The following is a 26,319-nucleotide window of genomic DNA, read 5'->3' on the forward strand; positions in this document are numbered from 1 at the left end:
ATATATTTACACGGAGATTGACCACAAAGATTGAAATTTTTCCATTCACTTATAATGGGGATCCTGTTTTCTGCTAACAATGCATGAGGTACACCGGCTTCAATGAGAGGGGGGCAGTGTCCTCTCCTGGCCATATGCGGTAAATTCCATCTTCCCACTTGGTTATGAACGCAGGGAAAGTACTTGGCAATGGTACCGCCCAAATCACCTGATTGGATAGGCATACGTTTTCCTAATCAATGTGGATAATTGTCTACCGACTACATTCATAAGTATGACCTCGACATGAGTGGCGGTTGTTTGAAACATTTCTGTTAGATATTTCCTACCATGGCGTTTTCATTGGTAAGAAAAACACCAACGAGTAGTTGTTTTTTCGCTCAATGGTTTTTGTCTTTCAAACAACAGTAGCACACGAAAAGCATATAGGCCTAGGCTACAATTAAAAGTAGTCTGCTACTGCTAGCCTAATAGGTTTAGTCCTAAATCTATGTAAAATGGACAAAAAGCCAATATCGAGACTTTTTGGCCTGAAAATGAACCTAGAATATGTATTATCCAGGGTGATCGATGTAGCCTACGAAGCCATATATTTTAACTTCAAATGTTAACATGCATTACTTGAATTACATCAAACTGATATTTTAACAAGTTTGTTCTCATTTCTAGAGAGACGAACTTCGATCCCATGACAATTGGGCACCAGAATCTGCGGCCTTGTCCACTTGCAGTAACGCGGACATATATCGTAGAATGAACACCATGCTGGGCAACTCTCTGGATTTTACTGGTGTGTGCACCACATCCGGCACCAAGGGAAAGCTAGACATGCTCCTGACCGGTAAACTTTCTTGCTGCACGTGTACTTCGGGATGACACAGTTATGCTTGTAATCAATGGCAGTAAAGGGAAAACTATTAGCATAATAAACATACAATTTCCCTTTTTTAATGGATTTTTGTAGTCTACACCACAGCTTTGTCATAATTGTGGGAACAGCTGATTCATGCTGCAGTATTGCAGCACTTGTAGGCTAAGCTTTCCAGAGCTTGAGGTCTTTGCCAAGACTCTCAGACACTGCAATTCTACTCTGTATTTAACCTGATATATTTCTTTTAAAATCAGTCATGCACTAGCCCACCCAGCTTGGCCTCTTTGTAGTTTCTAATGAATTGAAAAGATAATTGGTTTATAACTTGTTACATTGTTATGCTCAATTCTTAATATAAGGAAAATGCCAAAATGCACCCTGGTCTCAGAGCATTTTGTATTCTGTGTAAATCTGAGACTCCATTTAGTATGTTACTTTTCGTCATCACCTCTTTCGGATTATATATTGTGAGGTATGTTAAAGAATTATCTAAAAGTGATAATTTTAGGGTTAGTGAAAGGGTTAGCTAACATGCTAAGTAGTTGCTAAGTAGTAAGTAGTTGCAAATTGCTCAAATGCTAAAGTTGTCAGTGAGATTCAAACTCGCAACTTTTGGGTTGCTAGACGTTCATGTTAAACGCCCACCCCGACCAACCACCTTAAATTAGATCGGTTTTATGTAACTGTACCAAACGTGATGTAATATTCTTTGCAATCAGGATTTACATTTACTATGTTACGTCTAATCTGAGACCAGGCTGCAAGACGTCTTACACTTTTATTTGTATGGCTTCAACTCAGTTGGCACCAATGGTTTTTGACCCAACTTGTCAGCCCTTATTATGAACCTTCCATACAACTGTGTAACCAGACTTGGGGCATATTTTAAGTTTTATCATAGGCTAGTATTGTTTTTTTAATGCTGAAACATAACGATTTACAAGGTTGATTATGACTTTCACATTTTAAAGGTTACAACAATCATCCCTCCTTGACATCGGGTGTAAATGATGCATTCTAAATCTGGCAATATTAATCCAGCTAGAAACAAAGCTTCAATGATGGCCTATCCTCCTCCACCCAACCACCACCCATCTCCTCTGCCCTGCCATGTTGCTGAATCAGGACTGTAGATAGCAGTTGGAGGCTGTCCAGCCCTGAAGTGCAATGGGGCAAGCTGGCAGTGCAAATCACTCTGTCCTCCTACTTCTGATCAGTCAGCTGCTGCGACTATAGCTTCTGTGACACTGGCAAATCTGGGAGGGTGAGCCAGCCAGCTCAATACACCAGGGATTTCTGCTCTCAGTGCCCCCTCCTACCCTGCAGCTAGAATACTACCACACCCCTCTCTCTCTGCCGGTCCCCCACCTTCTCTCTGCTCATGACTCTCTCCCTCTGTCTGCTGCATCTCTCTCTGCCAGCTCACTCAGGAAACTAGGCTAGAGCCACTGTTAGCAGGAGCGGCTGGCTGCCATCGCTGACAGACGCTGTGCCGGGGGAGTCTGAGAATATCTCCAACAGGAATTTTTCATTACCCAGTTAGAGGAAACGGAAGGGGGGGGTGGTGGTGGAGCTGATGTCATTAGCAGGGGGGTGCGAGTGAATCAGCAGTCCGGTCACATGCTAAGTCGGTCAGTGATTCAGATGGAAATGCATGGCAGTTGCAACAGGCACAGTCGCAGCAGGTTCACCTGATCAACATGCAGGGAAGGGTTGCTACAGTCTGACTTCATTTCTATCAGTAAGATTTTGTGTTTGGGAAAGCAAAGCCATTTCATTCGACACCCCCGCCTTCTCGTGTCCTCTTCCCTCGGGCAGATGCAGGGTGCTTAACTGTTTATTAGCTCATCTCTCTCCTCGTTCGTCCACAGACCTGCAAGAATCGGACCTGGCTGCAGTGGGCAGCAGGATGCTCTTCCCAAGTAGCAGTGTCAGTGGCAGCGGAAGCTCTCTCCACGAGGGCTCCTCCAGAGGCCTGCCAGATGTCAACGACCTGGGCCTGGGCCTCCAGTCCCTTAGCTTGTCCGGCTGGGAGCGCCCCTGGAGCAGCCATGACACGGACACACACACCACCGCCGCTTCCCAGGCCCACACCAGCTCTACCTCCAGTGAGTACTGGAATACTTCCTTTGTAGTGAATACTGAACTATACTGTTGACAAAGTGTACATTTAAGTAAAGACTGGAAGTACATTAACATAAAGGCTTTGGCTGTCCTGTTACTCTACTGTACCACCTGTTCCAATGTGCTGGGAAAAGACTGCTAGTTGCTAGTCTGGTACTTCACATTGGATTTAATGAATTCTATAGCCTAGTTCGGTTTTGTGTGGCATTGTGTCAATGTAACTTGCTCTGGCTTTGAGACACTATGCTGCATTATCAGTAATGACTTCAGTTCAGGTGTTGGCATTGGAGGTTTCTCTTGGGTTTGGTCTGTAGTATTTTAGTGATACTGAGCCATTGTAATCCCTACATTTAGATCTTTCATCTGGCTGTTGCAGAGAATGAGGCTGTTCGTTGTCTGTGAACCTGCTATTTATATCCCCAAACAGGGTGAACTTCAATTTAACTTGTTTTTCAGATATTCACTAATTAATTGACATAAATTCAGCATTTTCCCTTCAGGATGCGAGGTTGAATATACTTCCCTCAAGCACCTTGTACATAATTATTAGTTTTGTCGAATCTCATTCCATGTTTTAGCTTAATGACATTACCCTGCCTCCACTGTGTCGCTTCCATCTCACTTTGTACTGACCCAGTTCTTGTGATGAGATTGTGTCAACATATCCATACATTCCAGAAACATGTTAACAGCACTGCCTTGAATGGGGCTTCTTAAGTGGGCCAGTAGTTAGATTCCCTTAGCGCCTCATGTTCAGCCCACTGGGACAGCTACAGACCCACAGTAAATATTTGGTGTGGTTGTCAGCTGATCCAGTCTGCATTGTCAGATCAGCCCAATGATCGGGGCTTGTCTAGCTCCTTACAACCAATGAAGTTCTAATGCTGTAGGATGGTAACATACTAGTTGTGTGTTAGACCTGTAGTTTCATTATGGAAGGTTGCATAGCAACTATAACAACGTGAGTGTTTTAACCTTGTTCTCTGGTTTTTGCCTTATAGTGTATTATCTGTCCTTTCAACATCTTGGTACCAGGAGTTCAATGGAAACTAAGTCATGCATTTTAAAATGGCGGTGCTTGGCTAATCAGCTGAAATGCTGAGTCTTTCTAGTCATAGTCAAAAACTGGCAGTGTGGCAGAATTCTAATCTGGAATGGACAGACGGCCACTATGCTAAGGCCTGATGGTTTGTCAGTCACAATTGGTCACTCGAAAGCATCCATTTTGTAACTAGTAGGTAAAAATGGGCTCCCAGAATATTTTCCTGTTATTGGCATTGTGGGTCGTACAACATTGTGGATTGCCTATACATTACCAATGGGTCACATAAATATCAGATTAATGTAACTATCTGCTGTTTTGTATGCTCTAATCTGGGAGCTCTGGACTCTGAACAATTTGAAATTGATTAACGGGTAGAAAAGTGCTAGTGCTGGTTGAATAGCCTTATCTCAGCTTCAGCCTCTGATGCTGCTAGTTGTAAGATCTGACTAAAACTCTGTTATGGTCTCAGTGCTGGACATGCTGGGCAGTCCCCTGGGCCAGATCCTGGGTAAGCCCCTTGGCTATAACCCCCCCAGTGAGCCCATGGGCACGGCAGCTGACTTCCTGGAGAAGTTCCCTGGCATGGCTCGCATGACCAGCCGCCTGGACTCGCGCTCCTTCCTGGACTCGCGCTCCAGCAGCCCTGTAGACTCTGAAACCAGCGGCTTCAGCTCCGGCTCGGACCACCTCTCAGACCTGCTCGTAAGCGTCTGTACTGGGGGGGGGGGGGGGGGGTGTACGTACGTTTGTAAACTGGAAGTGGCTTTAAATTGATGTATGTCAACTGCATGTCACTGTAAATGACATTCCACTAAATGATTATGGTTTAGATTTCATGTTTATTTTTAGGGTCAGAGTTTTAGTTTGTTGATCAAGGTCATGTGATATTTTGTTTTGCTGTAGTTTATGGAAATCTGTCCTTTCTGCTGATCTGAAGCATTATCTCTAACCCCCTCCCAACCAGTCCTCCCTGAGGATCTCTCCCCCCCTACCTTTCCTCATGTCCAACATGCAGAAGGACTCTATGAGGCTGAGCTCTCTGGGCTCCAGGCTGGACTACCAGGACCACGGCTCCCCTCTCACCCCACCGCCCAGCGCCACCAGCTCTGCCACGGCCCTGTCCCGCCGCTGGCCCGGGGCCTCAATATGGCCCAGCCTGGACCTGCTGGAGACGCCTGATGACCCCTTCAGCATCGAGAGGGAGGCCCGTCTGCACAGGCAGGCAGCTGGTATGAGATAATGTTAACACGCTCAGCTTTCTTTTGAATCTACACGTTCTACTGCTGTTAACCAGCTGTCTTTCCCTTCAGCTGTAAATGAAGCCACCTTCACCTGGAGTGGACAACTTCCTCCCCGCAACAACAAGAACCCTCTGTACTCATACAAGGTCTTCCTGGGAGGAGTACCCTGGGATATCACTGAAGGTACAGCTGCTTCACCGTTTCCATGGCATTAAATTGGCTATCTTATTTTAGTAGATGCAAACCTGGAGAGGAGAAATGTTAAACAATCTTGAATCTAATTGGTTCACAGTACACTGTTTCTGTTTAACTGACCTATTACTGGTCTTTGACTGCTGACCCTTTTCTCTCCAGCTGGTCTGATCAACACGTTCAGTGGCTACGGCCCTCTGAGTGTGGAGTGGCCCGGTAAGGATGGCAAGCATCCTCGTTGCCCTCCCAAAGGTAATATGCCCAAAGGTAATGACAGGCTGGTAGGATATTTACTCTTCCTTATGGTTCTAAGGTGGCACAGTGGTGGGCACTGGGCACACAGTGGGATGGTGAGTTTAGACACAAGTGTACTTGGTCATTCAATGGCTCCCACAAACCCTACCCCACACAAACATGTGTTATTTGTGCAAGAAGTGTAATATTCTGGGTTTCTTGGTCTAGCGTGTTGATAATGAGTGTGAGAATACTGCTCACCTTGCCGCCTTCAGAATGGAGGTCAGTGGATCGTATCACTTGAGGACTCACTAACCATTCAGAATAAACAATGAGCAACACTTAATGGAATGTCTTTGTTCACATACAACATACCAGTACTCTTGACCCCCTAATAGACTAGCAAACTCAGTGTCAGTTAGCCTGGTGTTGATGCTCTGCTGTGCTCTGCTGTAGGCTATGTCTACCTTGTGTTTGAGAACGAGAAGTCTGTTCGTGCGCTGCTCCAGGCCTGCACCCAGGACCTGCTCCACCCTGAGGAGAACGGAGAATACTACTTCAAGATGTCCAGCCGCAGGATGCGCTGCAAGGATGTGAGTGGGGGTGCTTGTGTGTCCTAGTGACCGCAGCCAGGGCGTTTTGACAAACTGCTGTATTTAAATTATTTCCCCTTTTCTCAGAAGTGAGCCTCAATCAAACATAAAAAATCTCAATCAAAATGTGTCTTTAAACTAGAGATCTGCAAACTTCTCTGTCTGAACATTTTGAGTCTCTATCAAACATGTACACCCACAAGCCTCAAGATTTATTTGAAGGTACCTAGAAGTGAATTTTTTTTTGTATATATGAAAATAGTTTAGTTCCTAAAATTAGGGTAATGCATGCAAAAAATGTCTCTATAGACAAACTTCCTCTTTTGGGGGGGGTGGGCAAATTCTGTTCCATGTAGTGGATCTGTTATTCAAAGCATTTCTATGGGCTAATAGCAGGAATGCCAAATTCAATGCTTAATCAAACAATTTGTATTTTATATATATATATATATATAATATATATAATTTTTCAGGGAGTCTTTCAGGGAGTCTTAAATCAAATGTCATACCATGGATAATTTAGGCAATCATTAAAAGTTATTGTTAGCTTAGTAAATGAGCCAGTTAAGGGTATAACAAAATAATGAAACCTCTGTGGGTCCCCTGTAGAGGTTCTGAAAACCACTGGTTTAGTGGAAAAGAGCTTGGAGGTAAATTCATGTTAACAGGATATCCAAACATTTAACATATCTGAAATGTTAAGGAACAAACACTGCTAGACTATTGCGACACCCCTTGACCCTCTTCCTCCTCTCTGATCTCACAGGTGCAAGTGATCCCCTGGGTGATCTCTGACAGTAACTACGTGCGCTGCCCCTCCCAGCGCCTGGACCCCAGCAAGACTGTGTTTGTGGGCGCTTTGCACGGCATGCTCAACGCAGAGGCCCTGGCCAGCATCATGAATGACCTGTTCGGCGGAGTGATGTACGCTGGGATTGACACCGACAAGCACAAGTACCCAATAGGTGCGATATTACTGTTGAAAGACTGGCGGCAACTAGCCTTGAATGTAGGATTATATTGGTTGATGTAGCTTCATTGTGAATGTCTATGGGGTGTGTTGAACTGTCTGAAATGCAGCAGTCATTAAGGGTCTAATGTACATTGACAGGTACTGCCTCCGCATTGCTTGCCATCTAAGTTTTCAGCTGGGTATCTGTAGAGCATTTTGCGATAAATGTGGAGGTAAAGAGTTTAACAAATTTGAGAAGTAGCCTATTGCTGTCTGGGTTTGACCTTGCATTGTAGGCTGGCTGGGTCCAGTGGAGGTGTAATGGTATCACTCCTTCATGATGTACAGGTTCTGGGCGCGTCACCTTCAACAACCAGCGCAGTTACCTGAAGGCTGTGTGTGCAGCGTTTGTAGAGATCAAAACCCCCAAGTTTACAAAGAAGGTAAGAGCCGTCTAGTTTTAAACACTTGACCAGCATTGACTGCTTTCAACTATAGTGAACAAAAAATATAAATGCAACAATTTCAAATTTTACTGTTACAGTTCACATGAGGCCCAACCTATGAATTTCACATGACTGGGAATAGATATCTGTTGGTTAGACACCTTTAAAAAATCAGGATCTCGTCACAATATTTTTGTGTATTGAAAGATTATCTTTGCAAAGGAGAAATGCTCACTAACAGGGATGTAAACAAATTTGTGGCCAAAATGAGAAGCTTTTTGTGCGTATGGAAAACATCTGCCATCTTTTATTTCAGCTCATGAAACATGGGACCAACATGTTACATGTGTTTAAGTGTTATGGCATATTATCATTGAATAATTGTAATGAAGGGTAATTCTGCCCTTCTCTCAATGGTCTGAATATAAGCACTGATGTCCCTTCTCAGGTTCAGATTGACCCCTACCTGGAGGACTCCATGTGCCAAGTGTGCAGTCGCCAACCTGGGCCGTTCTTCTGCAGGGACCAGGTGTGGTATGACATTAGGTTGATGTGAAGCTAGGATTACAACTGTATCTGGACTAATCATGTTCAAGTATGTATCTATCCACTAAGGCCTCCTATTAAGCCTTTATTCAAGAAGCATACATTTGTGTAAATTCAGTTTAATGGTATTGGTTAGACACATCAATGATACACACGCATGTTCACCACAGTGCACACTGTAAGCTCACTACTACCTGTGTTCTCCTCAGGCCTGCTTTAAGTACTACTGCCGCTCCTGCTGGCACTGGCAGCACTCCATGGACCTTCTGAGTAACCACCGGCCCCTGATGCGCAACCAGAAGAACAGGGAGTCCAGCTAGAGCAGAGGAGTCCAGCGAGGGGGCGGAGAGCCCCACACCTCACGGGTGAGGACACACAGCGGGGGTCCGCAGAGCACGAGTGTCCAGCTGCCCCCGACACCAGGGGCACCATGGCACTCCCACCAGGACTGGGGGAGAAACACTGTAGAGAAGTCTACTGCTGCACTTGCTACTTTTTGCTGTTTACTTGTTCACGTTGGCACTATGCACAGTGACCTTGTTGGGATAGTCAGGGGCCCCACACTTCCTTATGCAGTTTCCCTGACTTGTGGCCAGATGAGAGGATGATTCAGGCCAGGGTTCAGAAGTAGATGAAAATGCCTAGATTTTTTTTCTTCTTATCCTTAAGTTTTTTGATTTAGTTTTACATGCGTTGCATATTGAGAGCACGTCTCATTGCCTTTCGTTGGTAGATACCATACAGTGCCTTCAAATAGTTCCACCCCTTCCCCCCCACCCCCAGTTGGCTTACTGTTTTTCCTGTGCAAGCCAGCTGGTGTTTTTTACTTTGGAAGATGAGTTGGGCTTCATTTAACCAGTCGCATTTCAGACATTTTTACGCAGTTTTTTACTAATTTGTACACAAACGGTTTTAAGTCATGACAAGGAAATTTGGAACCGAATTCTACCTGGCGGCTTTTTAATTTTTTTCCCTCCCCTTGGTTTTTCCTCACCCTGAAGTATTAGTCTGGGGCTGGTGGTAGATTTGTTCTCCCTATGATGTTCTACTGCAGGGGTATGCAACCCTGTTCCTGGAGTGTCGCAAGGTCTGCAGGATTTTGTTCCAATAGGCACCACACCTGACCAATTGATCTGTTCAATGATTTCCTAAATTCAACACAGCTGGTCTTCCAGGTTGGTTAATATATAACATGAAGTACCTGTGGCCTCCAGGACCAGGGTTGTCTTACCCCTGTTCTACTGAATGGGTACAGATTAAGGTGTTGAAGCATTACTTTTCTTGTGGTGTTGGGCAAGTTCATAAAGCCCAACGTTACTGGACACTGCTTCAACTGGGTTTCCATGTTTTTCAATCAATTGGATGGATCTTTACTGAGACGAACGGACATTGACGTTTTGATTGTAAGTTACAGTTTTATTGTTGCACTTTTTAATTTGCACTTTAGGAGAGGGTGGCAGTGATTTGTAATCACTGTTTTTGTACATCAACAGAGGGGCCCTAAGCCCAGATATGAACAGCTGCTTGTTTCCTGTTGAATGTAGAACTTCCACTTTGCTAAAAACGTACCAAGAGCTTGAGTAGACCTAACACAGCTTTCCCTGTGCTTTCTTACTCCATCGCCTTCCTTGTTCCTGTTGGATATATGCATATTAAGCTGTGTGCCAAAGACTAAGTGTCTTTTCCCCCATCAAGTTACTCATGCTGAGCTTGTCTTAGCCCAGCTGCTTTTTAGAGTTTTGAAAGTCTACCTCACTGTGGTCTCTTTGCTGCTACTTACTGATGTGGATAATGTTCAGATTGGGCACAATAAAGGTGTTTAAGCATTACCTGTTGCTTCTGGTCTTGTATAGTAAAATCTTGTGATTATTTCCATGAATGTGTGCATAGCTCTTGGATGATTTGACGTTAGAAATAAGTAGATTTAAAGGGATAGAGCTTTTTTGAAGTTATTTTTCAAGGCAATCATTGTTACCTCAGATCACCACCCCCAGCTGTTTCTTGATGTAAGTAGTGTAACCATGAGCCATTACAAGCTGAAGGAGAGCTGCACACTGTAGGAGCTCAGATGCTATCATTTAATAACCAACGTTTTGATAGACAAGCGGTTTTCATCAGGTACCACAATGATCACCTTAAGTTTTCATACCCCTTATTCCACATTCTCTATTGCAGCCTGAATAAAAGAGTGGTTAAGAAGATTCTCGGCCTCCCAAGTGAAAGTGGTGTAAGGCAGTGCTAGCTATGCCACTAGAGATGCTGGGTTTGAGTCCAGGCTCTGTCGCAGCCGGCCACGACGGAGACCCATGGGGTGGTGCTCAATTGGCCAAGGGTCGTCCGGGTTAGTTATTCCTCGGACACATTGGTGCGGCTGGCTTCCGGGTTAAGTGGGCTTTGTCAAGAAGCAGTGCGGTTGGGTTGTTTTGGAGGACGCACGGCTCTCGACCTTCGCCTCTCCCGAGTTCGGGAGTTGCAGCAATGAGTAAAGACTAACTACCAGTTGGATACCACAAAGGGGTAAAAAAAAAAGATTCTCACCTGTCTACACACTACCTCATAATGACATTGAGAATATGTTTTGACATTTTTGTACATTTATTAATTGAAATAGATATCTTACATGTGTTCACACCATTGAGTCAATACTTTGTAGAAGCATGTTTGGCAGCGACTACAGTGTTGAGTTGTCTTGGGTATGTAATCCGCTTTGCACATGTGGATTTGGGATTTTTCTTCTGACAATTTTCTCAAGCTCATAAATTCTATGGGGTGGTGAATGATAATTTTCCAGATTTTAATGGGATTCAAGTCTGGGCTTTGGCTGGGCCTCTTGGACTTTCACATTTTTGTTCAGAAGCTGTTCCGGCGTTGCGTTGGTTGTATGTTTGGTGTCATTGTCCCGGGAACGTGAATCTTCGCACCAGTCGAAGGTCGTTTTGCACTCAAGCAGCTTCAAGTCAAGGATTTGGCTCATTGTTCCCTTTATCTGTACCAGTCCCTGCTGCAGAAAAGCATCCCCATAGCATGATGCTGCCACCACCATGCTTCAGGGTAGGGATGGTGTTAGATGGGTGAGCTGTGCAGTAGCGGTGCGTGGGTAAAATACTGAGGAAGCCAAGGCTCCCCCCCCAAAAAAGCCATATAATCTGTGTTGTGATAATTGTGTTTGCTCGAACCTGTTCATGTGCCTTGTGATGGCATATATGCCTCTACAGCCAGAGATGTGGCAGAATTGTTTGTGTAAAGTATTTGGCCACAAGAATAAATAAAAAAATCACTCATTTCAATGGTCTTAACATTGCAATAGTAACATATCCTTAATTTAAAAAATATGGGCAGTGTTCATAATGGGAAATAAGCATTTTGCAAGGTTTTTCCAGAATTCTGACCCAAATTTACATTCAAAGAACAAATGAGACAGATTCTCACCGTTTTCACAGAATGCAGATATCAATAGCCACAAATTTGGATATCATAGAATTACATGGATATATCTTATGTAAAATTTTAAAGTGCACTTAACTGTTTGGTATACAATATTTGTAAGGCCTTAACCATGCATTTTTTCCATTAAATGTCAGGAATAAGCATGTTCCAGAAAAATGTTGGTTTTGTGAAGGAAGAATGAATGCAACAAGATTTCTCCTTCCAATCTGAGTTCTGGATAAACTTTGATCTTAACTCATCTTAGCTTTGGTATTCATTCGTGTCGTTAGACCACTGGGAAGGGCTTTGATCACAGAAATAAACTCTCTGAAAGGTATTGGAAACTCTTTAAATGTTATAAATTGTTCATATGTGAAAATATTACCCTTGTCAAACAAGAACAAAGTCAATATTCATGACAGCTGGGGTAGAACAATGACTTATTCCTTCAAGTTATGCCTGAATTATTCCACAAAAGAGCTTTGTGGGGAGAAATTGTGCAGGAAACATATTATCCAGGCCATTGAAGCTTGTTGGTGAAACCTTGCCAATATAGCGGGTAATCTTTAGGGAATATAATTATATTTCAGTAAAAATTGAAGACCTCCCAAATTATTAAACGCATTACTTGGAATGAAATACCATATTGAATCAGTATTCATCAAACATCTTTTCCACCAGTTGATCTTGAGTGTTATGTCAAAGTCCAACACTTCCAGACCGCCTTCAGCTCTTTTATTAGAGAGGACTGACTTAGTTTGAGACTCATTTTTCCAGATGACGTCAAAGGTCTTATTGATCTCTTTACAAGTAGCAGGATTAACAAATAATGATGAGCGGTACACAAAACGAGACAGTCCTTCTGCCTTGGACAGAAGTACTCTCCCAAGTATAGAAATCTGTTTTGTAGCCAATTAAATGTATTTTTGGTTTTCTTAATTTTAGGAGAGAAATTCATATGTTGTCAGTGTATTTTGACAGATGTATTTCTTTATCATCAGTCAAATAAACATAAGATTTGACATTTAGAAACATTCAGTTTTAATCCTGATGCAATAGAAAATGCAGTTATAGCATTAAGGGCGACCTGGTCTTTGTCTCTTAAAAGAATAGTATCATCAGCCAGTTGGAAATTCTGATTTCTTTGTTAAAAATGGTTAAGCCATATACATTTACATTATTCAGAATATCTAGAGAGAAGTTCCACAACCAAAATGGTGAAATTGGGCAACCCTGTCGTACACTTCTGTTGATACTGAATCTTTTCAAAGTATTAAGGTTTAGTAACACACAACTATTTATCTTTGTAAAACATGCGAATGGCTTTGATAAACTTCTTGGATTTGGTGAAAATGTTGAGTGACCTAAAGAGATTCATGTTCAATTGTGTCAAAGGCTTTACAGAAGTCAGCAATAAGACAACCGCATCTGAGTCAATTGCATCTGAATAATCTATAGGGTCTAAGACTAAACAAATGTTAGACCTTCTGTGACGACCCTTCATAAATCCTGTTTGAGTCTCATATAATGGTATCTATTCCTTTAATAGTTTGGCATAAACCAGAGCAATCAATTTGTAATCAATATTTAATAAAGTAATTGTTCTCCAATTGTCAATGAGAGAGGGGTCTTTATCGGCCTTCGGAATCAATGAAATAAGGCCGTTTCATAGTGGAGACCATTTCCCCACTTTTGATGCATTCTTGAAACATCAAAAATCGGGTCTTCTAGTAACTCAAACTGTGTATAGAATTAAACTGATAGGCCATCGGGGCCAGGTGATTTCCCTTTTTTCATTGAATTCAGAGCCTCTAATTTCTTCAATTGACACAGGTGAATCGCAAACTGAGTGGAAATCATCCTCAATTACAGGGACATAATTCCGAATGTAGCTTTTACAACCATCTTCCTGAAATTGAGAGCTGTAAATGTTTTCATAAAAGGAATTGACAAAGGATGTTATTGTAATGGGATCTTTGCATAAAACATTGTTAATTTTGAGTGCAGTTCTAGATTTTCTTTTGTTGTTTCTCTTTTCAAGTGCAAAAAAGTAGTGTTTCTTTCCCCCTCTTCAATCCATTTTGCTCTTGACCTTACAAAGGCACCCTTTGATCTGTGTAAAGCTGTTGTAATTCTAGTTGTAAAGACTTGAACACTCTTCTTCAGACAGATTCTTTCTTTAGAAAACTGTCAAGCTTGCTCATCTCTTTTTCTCTAAGGTTCTTTAAGTGTATCAGCTCTCTGGCACGTTTAATGGCTACAACTCTGACTTTATATTTGAAAAATTCCCATCTACTTCCATGACCCAAGTCTTGTTTCCAATGAGAGTAGGATCTTTGAGAAGTGTTTAATTTCCAATATCCTCGAGTACCTTTTGATTTTCTAGTAGCTTGTGAATTCAGGAAAATCAAGTGGTGATCAGAAAGGGGAGCCAACTGATTATCTACATCTATAACAAACTAACAAAATGGGGGAAATTAGGAATAAATCTATTCTAGATTTACCTGACATAGTTTTGTTGGTCCGGGTATAGCCCTTTGCATCCGGATTGAAATAACGCCAGGCATCATCAACACAGAGATCCTTGCATAATGTAGTGATGATAATGCTATTTTGAAGGCTTTGACTCGTTCTAGGAGGAAAACGATCAGCAGATGCATCAGGTGTTTCATTAAAATCCCCTGAAATAATTAGAAAAGCCTCTGATTATTTGTTGCTTAAATCCTGTACTTTCCTGGTAAATTGGGTAAAAAGGGTCTAATTTGGTGCATGTGGGTTATGTCCATATACATTACAAATGATGAAAATAGCATTGTCAAGTTTAACAGTTACTATGACCCATCTCCCATCTTGTGAAGATGTGGATTCTAGAATGTCACCTTTAAACTTGTGAATAAGTGTCAAAAGACCAACAGAATGGTTTGATCCATGACTGAAATAGGCTGTCTCCCCATTGTGATTTCCAAAATGTCAAATCACTTTCACCCGAATGAGTTTCCTGAAGGACAAAATCTGCATTACTGCGTTTACAATATAACAATAAGGCTTTCCTTTTTGTAAGATCTCTCAAACTCCTAGCATTCAGACTAACGATATTGAGTGAGTTGAAAACGAACTCCTGCATTAAAAAGAGAAAGAACACAAATTAGATAACAGAAGTAGTAACGTGAACAATAAAACAGTGAACCTTGAGAGGGTTACTCCGACGGAAAACTACGCTCAGCTGAGGTAGCGGTGGTTAACACTATAACACATCTATTTCTTTTTTTTGTTGGCAAGTGTTCATCAGTTGTAGTTCGAACTGTACATTTACTCGTGGCAGTACATTACTCTTGGCAGTACTCACAGTTCCAGTTTGGTTAATGTCAACAGTGTTACCCAGTAATCATTCTTCCTTCGATAAACGCGTGTGGGCCCTTGAACCCAGCCTTCTTTCCCTCTTGTCGAGCCTTCTGTATAAGCGGCCACAGTTTCTCCCTGGCAGTCTGATCCTGCCGTATCAGAGCTGCTTTGATGCGGTGCTTCTTCTCGTCCAGAAACATGTTCCCCTTGCCCATTTTCCAAATGATGTCCCTGTAATGGCGCATAGTTAAGCGCAAAATGATATTGCGAGGGGGTCCATCAGATCTTCGTTTCCAAAGTCGATGTACCACGTCGATCACGTCTCAGCTTGTCTTTGATGCCCGGAGCCACCTTTCCCAGGATATTAATGACTGCTTCCCTAATATCCTCTCCCTCTTTTACACCTTGGATTTTCAGATTCCACCTACGAGAGTACCTTATGAAGTTCAGCTACATTCTCACACAGCTCATTATTTTGGGATTGCAGTTTATTCAACTCATTATCTAGGAACGTCAACTTTTCCTTGTTCTCGCTCACAATTGTGTGTAGCTGACTTAGTTTCTGACAAATTATCGATCTTTGACGTTTCTTCGGTAGCGCGCTCTATGATGGACACTTTGGAGAGCGTGGCGTCTTGTTTAGTAGACAGGGACTGGATTGCAGAGTAAAGTTCAGACATGGAAATGTCATCTCAACAACACAACGAGAAAAATTCAAGTTCTGTCAGTGACGTATGCTCTCAATGGGATTTGATGAGTGACGCCATATCCAATCTGGCTTTCCATTACACTTTTTTTTTATGCCCCAGGACCATTCATAGTTGAGCTCGCTCAGTTTAGCTCCATGCTGATTGGCTTTAAAATATATATATATATATATATATATATATATATATATATATATATATATATATATATATATATATATACTTTTTGTCAAGTGAGGCCAGATCCTCGCTGGCTTCCCTTGCCTTCAATGTTATAGGTGGCAACAATGTCAGAGTCGTTTGGATCAGATAGCTGGCCAACAAGTAGAGACAGTGGCACTGCTTCTCTCACTCTGACGCTTTCTCCTGTGAGATATTCAGCCTCTTGTGAATTGAAGGAAAATGATGAAACAGAGAGCAAAGAAACATTTTTGGGGAAGCCTGGCATCACTTGGTATCCATGACTACACAAGAGCTGTGCCTGGTTTTGGAGCTTTGCATTGAGGCCTAAGTGTTATATTGGTTGTCTCAGACCAGTCTTTCATGTGCCTTTTTGCAAACCAAGCGTGTGGTCATGTGCCTTTTTCTCAGGAGTGACTTGTCTGGCCACTCTCCTATCAAGCCCAGATTGGTCAAGTGCTGTAGACTTGTTCTCCCATCTCAGTCAAGGAACTCTGTAGTGTTGTCACTGGGTTGTTGGTCACCTCACTGACCAAGATCCTCCTTGCTCAGTTTGGTCGGACGGCTAGGCAGTCTGAGTAGTCCTATTTTTTTCAATTTTCCAATTATGGAGGACACTGCTCTTGGAAACTTTCCCGATATGACTCATCACAATTCTCTCAGATCTAGGGACAGTTCCTTGGACTTCACGGTAGTTTCTGCTCTGACATGTGCTGTCAACTGTGGGACCTTATATTGTACTGACAGGTGTTACTTTATAAATCATGTCAAAACAATTGCATTGGCTACAGGTGGACTCCAATCAAGTTGTAGAAACATCTCAACTATGATCAAAGGCAATTGGATGCTCAATTTGGAGTGTCATAGTAAAGGGGTGTGAAAACATTTCTAAAAACATGTTTTCACTGTCATTATTAGTTAGTGTGTAGATGGGCGAGGCGAAACACTTGTTTAAATTCAGGCTGTAACAATGTGGATTAAGTCTGAAGGCACATCCTCTTCTAGATAATGAGATGGATCCTCTGAGGGTGTTTTCACATAGTCCTCTTCAGAGGACTGAGATCAGTTCTTTTAAAGTGAACTCTTGAGGGGGATTTTTTTGGGGGAAAATAGCTGTTCTCTATTCACACTGCCCTTGAATTTGAATGAGGACTGAACTCTTTTGCCAGTTCACTTTTTTTTTTAGGTCATTCCTCTTTTCATTCACATTGCTATGTTTAGAAAGGAACATTCACTCAATGCACTTGTGGTTTTTACAAAGTGCAGGACAAGTCATTCCATCAGAACGTGTTATCGGACAGCTATATATAAACCTACTTATATGTTGCAAGCTAATAGATTGCATTTAGTTCAGATGCAACAGTAGTAATCAGAAGGTACTGTTAACATTGGCAACAATAAATAGAATAACTGCAGATTCAATAATGCTGTAATTGGGTGTACAATTTAATCTAGGCTACTGCCCCTTTAAGAGCTAGAATTGATTTTGTAACCTATGTTCTGATTCTCACCAAATATGTTGTCTTCTCACACTATTCAAACCCCACAATCTAATCAGTTTATGAAGCTCTCAGCCTATAGATCAAATATTCAAACCATTTTGGCCAACAATTCTGTGTGTGAGGGGTTATGGCAGGGGAAGCAGTGTTGCAGTAGTCTAGTAGGTGGTGCGGGAATAATGACAAGCCAACCTGGGGAGCTTTGTGTTCACATTGCCCTAAAAAAGGGAACTGGACTGAGGAATTCAAGCGAACCGAACTCGAGATGGTCTCAGTTCGGTTCACTTTTGAGAGGTCTGAGTTCCTTTGGCGTGTTCACACTGGACAAAAAATGAAGGGAACTGGCGGAGTTAACAAATTGTCTGAAAGGGACCCAGTGTGAAAACACCCTTAGACAATATTGAGATGGAGGCAGGTAGTGTGATTGTTTTAGCCTGGGATTCAATCCGATCACAGGTAATAAACGCTGCATAGGTCAGTTCAATTGGAAATTGCCTGTAAAAGCTGCAACATCTATTACCCACAATCGGATTGCATCCTGACCCTAGGGGTTTATTCAATCAGATCTGCTTTAGCTGACATCCACATAGCGGTTGTTTTGGCGGTGTCAGAAGTGGAAGTGCTTTAGGGTTGTCAAATCCACACGCGGCTCCTGGCATTACACCTAAAGCGAACATTGCTATTGGCCTGTACGGAGTCGAATTAACAGAAATCCCACGCAGCTCGATAATCTATACCTCGATTATTTAGGATGCTATAAATCCTAATTTTTCAAAGTGAGCGTAATTATTTCTATATATCCTACACTTTCTCGTTCTGAACTTAACGAGAGTGGGGCGAAGCGTGACGATTGTAAGAGCAGCTGCTCAAAGATTTGATGGCTCCAACACTTCTTCCTCCCAACCACTTTATTTGTATTATATTTGAGTCATTTAACAGACACTTATTCTGACCGACTTACAGTAGTGAGTGCATAATGATTTGTTTTCCTTTTTCACACTAGTCCTGCGTGGGAATCAAACCCACAATCCTGGCATGGCAAGCACCATGCTCTACCAACTGAGCCACAAGGGAGGTCTGCTACTGCTGGTTAACATTTGATCTGATTGAATCCCAGCCTTTGTTTAAGATATTGTGTGATTGTGACCTTGCAAAAGAGACCGTTACTGTGTTTCCTTTCCACTTGTCTTTATTGACAGAGATATGAAATGTATCTAGACTCCCCTGGGTGTTTTGAAGTTCATTCCAACGGTAGGCTGGGTGACCTGCAGGTTCGACAGGTTGCCGAAGTCCTAAAAGAGGAAAGATTTCAGATTTAGTCAAACAATTCCTCACCTAGCTCTAATGAGCATTACATTCTGAGGTCCATCATAGGAAGGTAACACTGACTGTGCCCAGCAAAGACGGGAAAGCTACCAATTACTAGGCAGCAGAAGTTGAGCTACAGTAATACAGAGCAATATATGATAAACTATAAGACACTATCAGAGAAACTGATTAACTAAAGTAGTTCACTACATCAAAACTAGTGTGAAAAATGATCATATCTAAATCTGATAGATGCATTTCTATTGGCCACAGACGATCTTGTGAAATCTCCCTTGTAGTGGTGTTAACACAGCAGGAAAAGTACAGAGCTACAACCAAAAATTCAGACAAAGTAGTCTTTAGGTCGGAAGCGACTTATTAACGTTCCAATACTGCACTAATCATTATGACCAGCCCAGTGTGTGTGTTTACATTCTGCTCTGTTAAGTTATGTCCAGTGTGTGTGTTTACATTCTGCTCTGTTAAGTTATGCCCAGTGTGTGTGTTTACATTCTGCTCTGTTAAGGTATGCCCAGTGTGTGTGTTTACATTCTGCTCTGTTAAGGTATGCCCAGTGTGTGTGTTTACATTCTGCTCTGTTAAGTTATGTCCAGTGTGTGTGTTTACATTCTGCTCTGTTAACCTGTTTAGGATAAGGGGCAGTATTTTCACGGCCGGATAAAAAACGTACCCGATTTAATCTGGTTATTACTCCTGCCCAGAAACTAGAATATGCATATAATTGTTTGATTTGGATAGAAAACACCCTAAAGTTTCTAAAACTGTTTGAATGGTGTCTGTGAGTATAACAGAACTCATATGGCAGGCCAAAACCTGAGATTCTATACAGGAAGTGCCCTCTCTGACCATTTCTTGGCCTTCTATAGCCTCTTTATCGAAAACAGAGGATCTCTGCTGTAACGTGACATTTTCTAAGGCTCCCAAACGGGGAATGATGACTCTGCAGTCCCTGAATGAAAAACAGTAGCGCATTTGGATAGTGGTCGATCTGAGAACAATGACACGGGTGCGCGCGAAGAGTCCATTTTACATTTTCAGTCTTTGAAAGAAAACATCTCCCGGTCGGAATATTATCGCTATTTTACGAGAAAAATAGCATAAAAATTGATTTTAAACAGCGTTTGACATGCTTCGAAGTACGGTAATTGAATATTTTGAATTTTTTGGTCACGATACGCGCCGGCGGGTCACCCTTCGGATAGTGTCTTGAATGCAAGAACAAAACGCTGCTATTTGGATATAACTATGGATTATTTGGAACCAAAACAACCTGGGAGTGCATTCTGACGACGAACAGCAAATGTAATCCAATTTTTTTTATAGTAAATCTGAGTTTGGTGAGAGCCAAACTTTGTGGGTGTCAAAATAGCTAGCCATGATGGCCGGGCAATCTACTCAGAATATTGCAAAATGTGCTTTCACCGAAAAACAATTTTAAAATCTGACATAGCGATTGCATAAAGGAGTTCTGTATCTATAATTCTTAAAATAATTGTTTTTTGTGAACGTTTATCGTGAATAATTTTGTAAATTCACCGGAAGTTTCGGTGGGTATGCTAGTTCTGAACGTCACATGCTAATGTAAAAAGCAGTTTTTTGATATAAATATGAACTTGATTGAACAAAACGTCCTTGGAGTGTCATCTGATGAAGATCATCAAAGGTTAGTGCTACATTTAGCTGTGGTTTTGGTTTTTGTGACATTATATGCTAGCTTGAAAAATGGGTGTGTGATTATTTCTGGCTGGGTACTCTCCTGACATAATCTAATGTTTTGCTTTCGTTGTAAAGCCTTTTTGAAATCGGACAATGTGGTTAGATAAAGGAGAGTCTTGTCTTTAAAATGGTGTAAAATGTTTGAAAAATTGGATTTTTGAGGAGTTTGTAATTCGCGCCACGCCCTATCATTGGATATTGGAGCAGGTGTTCCGCTAGCGGAACATCTAGATGTAAGAGGTTTTAACCTGTTGGGTCTAGGGGGCAGCATTTGCACGTCTGGATAAAAAAAATGTACCCGATTTAATCTGGTTACTAATCCTACCCAGTAACTAGAATATGCATATACTTATTATATATGGATAGAAAACACTCTAAAGTTTCCAAAACTGTTTGAATGGTGTCTGTGAGTATAACAGAACTCATTTGGCAGGCAAAACCCTGAGACATTTTCTGACAGGAAGTGGATACCTGATGTGTTGTATTGACTTTAAACCTATCCCATTGAAAAACACAGGGGTTTAGGAATATTTTGGCACTTCCTATTGCTTCCACTAGATGTCACCAGCCTTTACAAAGTGTTTTGAGTCTTCTGGAGGGAGATCTGACCGAACAAGAGCCATGGAACGATGATGGCCCATTAGACACCTTGCGCGCGAGTTCATGTTGGGTACCCTCGTTCCAATACGTTATAAAAGAGTATGCATTCGTCCACCTTGAATATTATTCATGTTCTGGTTAAAAAAGGCCCTAATGATTTATGCTATACAACGTTTGACATGTTTGAACGAACGGAAATATATTTTTTCCCCTCGTTCATGACGAGAAGTCCGGCTGGCTTACATCATGTGCTAACGAGACGGAGATTTTTGGACATAACTACATTCGTTATGGACCTGTGATACCTGGAAGTGACATCTGATGAAGAGAATCAAAGGTAATGGATTATTTACATAGTATTTTCGATTTTAGATCTCCCCAACATGACGTCTAGTCTGTATCGCAACGCGTATTTTTCTGGGCGCAGTGCTCAGATTATTGCAAAGTGTGATTTCCCAGTAAGGTTATTTTTAAATCTGGCAAGTTGATTGCGTTCAAGAGATGTAAATCTATAATTCTTTAAATGACAATATAATATTTTACCAATGTTTTCTAATTTTAATTATTTAATTTGTTACGCTGACTTGACTGCCGGTTATTGGAGGGAAACGATTTCCTCAACATCAATGCCATAGTAAAACGCTGTTTTTGGATATAAATATGAACTTGATAGAACTAAAAATGCATGCATTGTCTAACATAATGTCCTAGGAGTGTCATCTGATGGAGATTGTAAAAGGTTAGTGCATCATTTTAGCTGGTTTTATGGTTTTGGTGACCCTGTCTTTGACTTGACAAAACATTACACACAACTCTTGTAAATGTACTGTCCTATCATACTCTAAATTTATGCTTTCGCCGTAAAACCTTTTTGAAATCGTAAAACGTGGTTAGATTAAGGAGATGTTTATCTTTCAAATGGTGTAACATAGTTGAATTTTGACATTTATTTGGATTCAAATTTGCCGCTCTTGAAATGCACCTGCTGTTGATGGAGTGCACCACGGGTGGCACGCTAGCGTCCCACCTAGCCCCAAGAGGTTAAGTTATGCCCAGTGTGTGTTTACATTCTGATCTGTTAAGTTATGCCCAGTGTGTGTGTTTACGTTCTGCTCTGTTAAGTTATGCCCAGTGTGTGTGTTTACATTCTGCTCTGTTAAGTTATGTCCAGTGTGTGAGTTTACATTCTGCTCTGTTAAGTTATGTCCAGTGTGAGATAGGCTACATGGTTGCTGGATGAGGTCAGAGTACTCAATCCACAAGCACGTCGTAACAAGAAAACATCACGTTTAGACTAAGACTGTAGGTAGGCAGTGAGATCTAAGAAGTGAGGTTTTGAACATACCAACAGCTTCAGCATCTCCTTGGTGTCGGGATCCACCTCGATGATCTCCTGGTCAAGAGCAGACACCTACAGGCACAAACAAAGACCATCAGCTTTACAGTGGATCTCATAGAAACCTATCAGGAGCCAGTGTTCTCAAGATAGACCCGAGCATGAGTGTCTGAAAGATACAGGGTTTGAGAGGGATAGACGGCCCAACAAACACAGGGAAAATCTGTCAGTTCCATCTTCCTGCATTATCAATGACCTGGCAACAACCATGCCACAGCCACTTTCGATACAGGTAGGCACCAAATTACAACCTTATAGATATCATCACAATCACTTATCAGTCAAGTTATCTGAAGCAAGATGAAGGACCAAACTGCAAGGTAAACCTGAGCCATATATTCAGAGAGTTGGGCCAACTGTTCTTAATTGTAGACATTCAGTTAGATAGTATTGTTTAAACATCCCTCATGTAATATTATTAAATCGGAGGCTAACGTGGAAACCATAGAATGTTGTAGTGTCATGTAAATGCATCGTAACGCAGGAACCTCAATGTCCCAACTCTCTAAATGCACGGCCACCGAGGAACCCCACTGACCTCTGGGACATAGTTGTCCCTCCTCTCCCTCTCCTCCTCCTGCAGCTTGATGGAGATGCCTCTGACGGGGCCCCTCTGGATACGCTTCATCAGATGGGTCACATACCTAGGGAGGGGACACGCATGGGAGAATACAGACGATACAGTGAGAGTTGGGCTCATATATGACTCTTTATGCTTAGGAATACTTGGGAAAAGATATCCTAAATAAAAAAATCACTGAGCTGATTTCCTGGTGATTTTACAGCCTGTTATGTCCAACAATGACAGAGATAAGCACTTGAGGGTGTACTGTACACAGATGGGTACTTAGAACAGTATAGAGTAGACGGAGGTCAGTAAACTAGCGCATGGATTTAGGGAATCTTTTTATTTGACCTTTATTTAACAATAAAGTCAGTTAAGAACAAATTTTTATTTACAATGACGGTCTACCAAAAGACAAAAAAGGGATGGGGGCTGCAGGGATGGGGGCTAGGATAAAAATAAATGTAATAATAATATAGGACAAAACACACATCACGACAAGAGAAACAACACAACACTACATAAAGAGACCTAAGACGACAACACAGCTTACCTCCTGGACTTGAAAACAATACATCTGACTCTAATAATCCCTTAATCATAGTTTGACGAGTGACATAACTAAGACCGAGTCCGTAAAACAACCTGAACATGTTTCATGATGTTTGATTAGACAGGGAGGACTTGCAGTGGTTTACTGACATTGTATCAATCAGCTTTGAAAATGATCTGATGTGAAAAAGACCAATTAGTGGCAAAAAGATCAGAATTGGGTTGCCCAAGTGGGCACCAACACACACTACAATTTGAGCGTCTCTTTCCAATCCCTTTTATTGGTAAGTGGCAAAGATCACTGACTATGGTCAACAACCACTAGGTCTACACCTACAGCACAGGGACAGTTCTCAAGCAGATGACAACCTCTCACCCCAGAAGCAGGCTGGGTCAATTTGAGAGAACAAACAAAACAATGCCACAAACACTAAGATAATCAGAATAAGACTTCAATCAGAAAGGCTTTTACCTACTTGTATATTTGCAACAAGAAAAAAGCCAATTTCTGCATGATGGCTCAGGAAGCAAATAACCTACATTGGGATCAGACAATTATTAAATGTGCAACAAGCCCAATATTGAAACACCACTTGTCTACAGTAAGGTCAAATATCTCTGACTTTGACATGGAGACTAGAGGTCAACTGTCATTGAGAATGAACTGAGCACAAGTGTTCAACTATTGAGCCAATACTAGTCCTTTAAATAATAGGGCTATACTTATAACATCTTAAACCACTGAACATCCGATGTGTTGTGTTCCTGTATGTTTGTGCACATCTATTACAAAGAGTTCTTCAAAGCAGTTCACAAGAAGTATATTATGTTTAAGATATCCATGCAGGAACTGAATCCACAACCTTGACATTGCCAGCGTCACGCTCCAGCTCCAACCAACTGAACCAAGAATAGCAACTTACCCTTTCTTTACATTATTCTGTCTGTAAGACAAAGCAAAAAAAGCCCCTGATTTAACAGACAGGAATGTTGGACGTGGAGCTAAGAAGCCTGCCGTGGTTCAGCAACACAAGCTCCTTGAAGCGACAAAATAGTAAGGCCTCATTTGGTCAGACTTGCACCCTTCCAAAAGTACTGAGACTAGCCGTACTGCACTGGCCTGGTTATGGATACGCCACAGACGCTGGAACCGTGCTGGAAACTACAATGTGTTAAGAAAATATCTGAGCAAGCACAGCACGATCATGTGACAGAGGTATTGGGTGGTTATTGGGTGGTCTGAGGCCTGAAAGTGACCCAAGCTTGTATTGGAGCATTCACTCACCCAGAGATCTTGTTGCGCAGCTTCTTGCTGGGGATGATGGCTATCTCCTCACACACCCTCTTGTTGACGTGGAAGTCACTGCCCAACCGGGTGTAGTACTTCTCAATGATGACCCTGGCGGCCTTTTTTACCGTCTTGGTCCTGACTCGTCCCTGTTAGGAAGACCATCAGCTTGTTAACGGCAGAATCACACCAGTTTCTTGAGACAATACCTCTAAATTGCCAACATTCTCTCACATATCTGTAACTACTACACAACATCACTGCAATTATACATGTTCACTTGGAATTGTTTCAACCTCTGACAACTGGTAGCTTAATGCAAACTACCCCGTAAAGCACAACTACAGGAACAGTATTCAACAGAATATGCATAGCTAGTTAGCTAGATGCATAGCGCCAACTGTTTCTTCTTGACAGCAGATAGCTAGAACTCCTTGAGTGACGAGTAACTGAATTTGACATCAACCAACATTAATTCCTGGCTGGCTAGCAGACCACCACAAGACTATTGACATAAAATAACTGTAGTTAACTACACTGGTCTGTATGGCAAGATAGCTAGCTAAGCAGCTAGTTAGCTAATAACATTTCTAGCCAAACAACCTTAGCTATATCCAGCTAACTCATTCTTACCAGACGCGAGGAACAGATGACCTACGTACAACACGACCCGTAAACACAACTAGCCAGCTAGTTGATATAATGGTCCGCTCGATAGACCAGTGACTAGATTGAAAGATCTTGTGCTAGCTACCGGCAAGCTAGCTTGCCTACATTCACAACATAGCTAGGGAAACGACACAATAAACTGGTAAATAAAATGCAACAAATCACAAATAAATATCTGTGAAAATGTGTCGTATTTTAATTAATATTTGATATGCTTGTAGACGTTTCTGGAACTGATAAGAGACAAAGATTGAAACAGATTGTGATGTATTCAATTTTGTTAAATACCCACCATGTTGGCTTGGGCTGGCGGAAAAGAACTGGGGAAGATGTGACCGGAAGTTAATCTGCGAAGCAGGAAGAAAATGCTGCAGACATTTGTTTTTGTAGCTTTGCAACACTGCCCCTACTGGTTGTCTACCTTTGACACACTAAAAACAAATGTACTGATCCAGTCCACTTCGTTGTACAATAGGCTCCCGAGTGGCGCAGTGGTCTAAGGCACGGCATCTCAGTGCTAGAGGTGTTACAAGACCCTGTTTTGATCCCGGGCTGTATCACAACCGGCCGTTATCGTCAGTCCCATAGGGTGGCGTCCGGGTTAGGGGGAGGGGGTTTGGCAGCGGTAGGATGTCATTGTAAAATAATAATTTGTTCTTAACCGACTTGCCTAGTTAAATCAAATTTGTTTTAATGTAATTTAAGATTCACTGAGTGTAACAATGTATTCTTACTGGTGTGGAAGAAGTAGGCTATACATTATGTTCAACGTTTTGTCAACACTTAATTACGTGAACCACATAAGG

At 41.8% G+C, this 26,319-nt stretch overlaps 2 protein-coding genes and 1 non-coding gene across 6 annotated transcripts; 1 reads left to right on the top strand and 2 right to left on the bottom strand.

The window, feature by feature from the left end:
• Nucleotides 1-238: 238 nt before the first annotated feature.
• LOC106587658 (cytoplasmic polyadenylation element-binding protein 1) lies at nucleotides 239-10,073 on the top strand. 4 transcript variants are annotated; one of them, XM_014176242.3, is made up of 12 exons: nucleotides 239-345; nucleotides 670-841; nucleotides 2,743-2,979; nucleotides 4,510-4,742; nucleotides 5,005-5,269; nucleotides 5,351-5,464; nucleotides 5,636-5,740; nucleotides 6,164-6,300; nucleotides 7,067-7,265; nucleotides 7,601-7,695; nucleotides 8,147-8,227; nucleotides 8,454-10,073. In XM_014176242.3, exons 1-12 carry the CDS (start codon nucleotides 331-333, stop codon nucleotides 8,562-8,564), a joined length of 1,764 nt encoding a protein of 587 aa, XP_014031717.1. In that variant the 5' UTR covers nucleotides 239-330; the 3' UTR covers nucleotides 8,565-10,073. The 4 variants fall into 4 exon arrangements, with proteins under 4 accessions (XP_014031717.1, XP_014031718.1, XP_014031719.1 ...); XM_014176243.3 differs by having other exon boundaries at nucleotides 5,636-5,725; XM_014176244.3 differs by having other exon boundaries at nucleotides 670-790.
• Nucleotides 10,074-18,569: 8,496 nt separating this feature from the next.
• On the bottom strand, nucleotides 18,570-25,926 carry LOC100194682 (small ribosomal subunit protein eS17). The gene is made up of 5 exons (XM_014176246.3): nucleotides 25,806-25,926; nucleotides 24,842-24,993; nucleotides 22,978-23,083; nucleotides 22,389-22,454; nucleotides 18,570-18,690 (listed from the first exon to the last, which is right to left on the bottom strand). Exons 1-5 carry the CDS (start codon nucleotides 25,806-25,808, stop codon nucleotides 18,613-18,615), a joined length of 405 nt encoding a protein of 134 aa, XP_014031721.1. The 5' UTR covers nucleotides 25,809-25,926; the 3' UTR covers nucleotides 18,570-18,612.
• Nucleotides 22,546-22,673, bottom strand: LOC123725297 (small nucleolar RNA SNORA71). The gene has a single exon (XR_006757795.1). It is a non-coding gene; the product is annotated as a small nucleolar RNA SNORA71 (small nucleolar RNA).
• Nucleotides 25,927-26,319: the final 393 nt, after the last annotated feature.

This window comes from Salmo salar, chromosome 26 (assembly GCF_965601325.2).
Source record: "Salmo salar chromosome 26, fSalSal1, whole genome shotgun sequence".
In the NCBI taxonomy this organism is placed as follows: domain Eukaryota; kingdom Metazoa; phylum Chordata; class Actinopteri; order Salmoniformes; family Salmonidae; genus Salmo; species Salmo salar.

What these genes read in the sequence shown, in the direction of transcription:
- LOC106587658 (XM_014176242.3), top strand. An exon ending in ACCCTGGGATATCACTGAAG is followed by an intron (nt 5,465 to 5,635) that starts GTACAGCTGCTT and finishes TTTTCTCTCCAG; the next exon opens with CTGGTCTGATCAACACGTTC. An exon ending in CAAGCACAAGTACCCAATAG is followed by an intron (nt 7,266 to 7,600) that starts GTGCGATATTAC and finishes CATGATGTACAG; the next exon opens with GTTCTGGGCGCGTCACCTTC.
- LOC100194682 (XM_014176246.3), bottom strand. An exon ending in CTGCGCAACAAGATCTCTGG is followed by an intron (nt 23,084 to 24,841) that starts GTGAGTGAATGC and finishes TCCCCTCCCTAG; the next exon opens with GTATGTGACCCATCTGATGA. An exon ending in GGGACAACTATGTCCCAGAG is followed by an intron (nt 22,455 to 22,977) that starts GTCAGTGGGGTT and finishes TTGTGCCTGTAG; the next exon opens with GTGTCTGCTCTTGACCAGGA.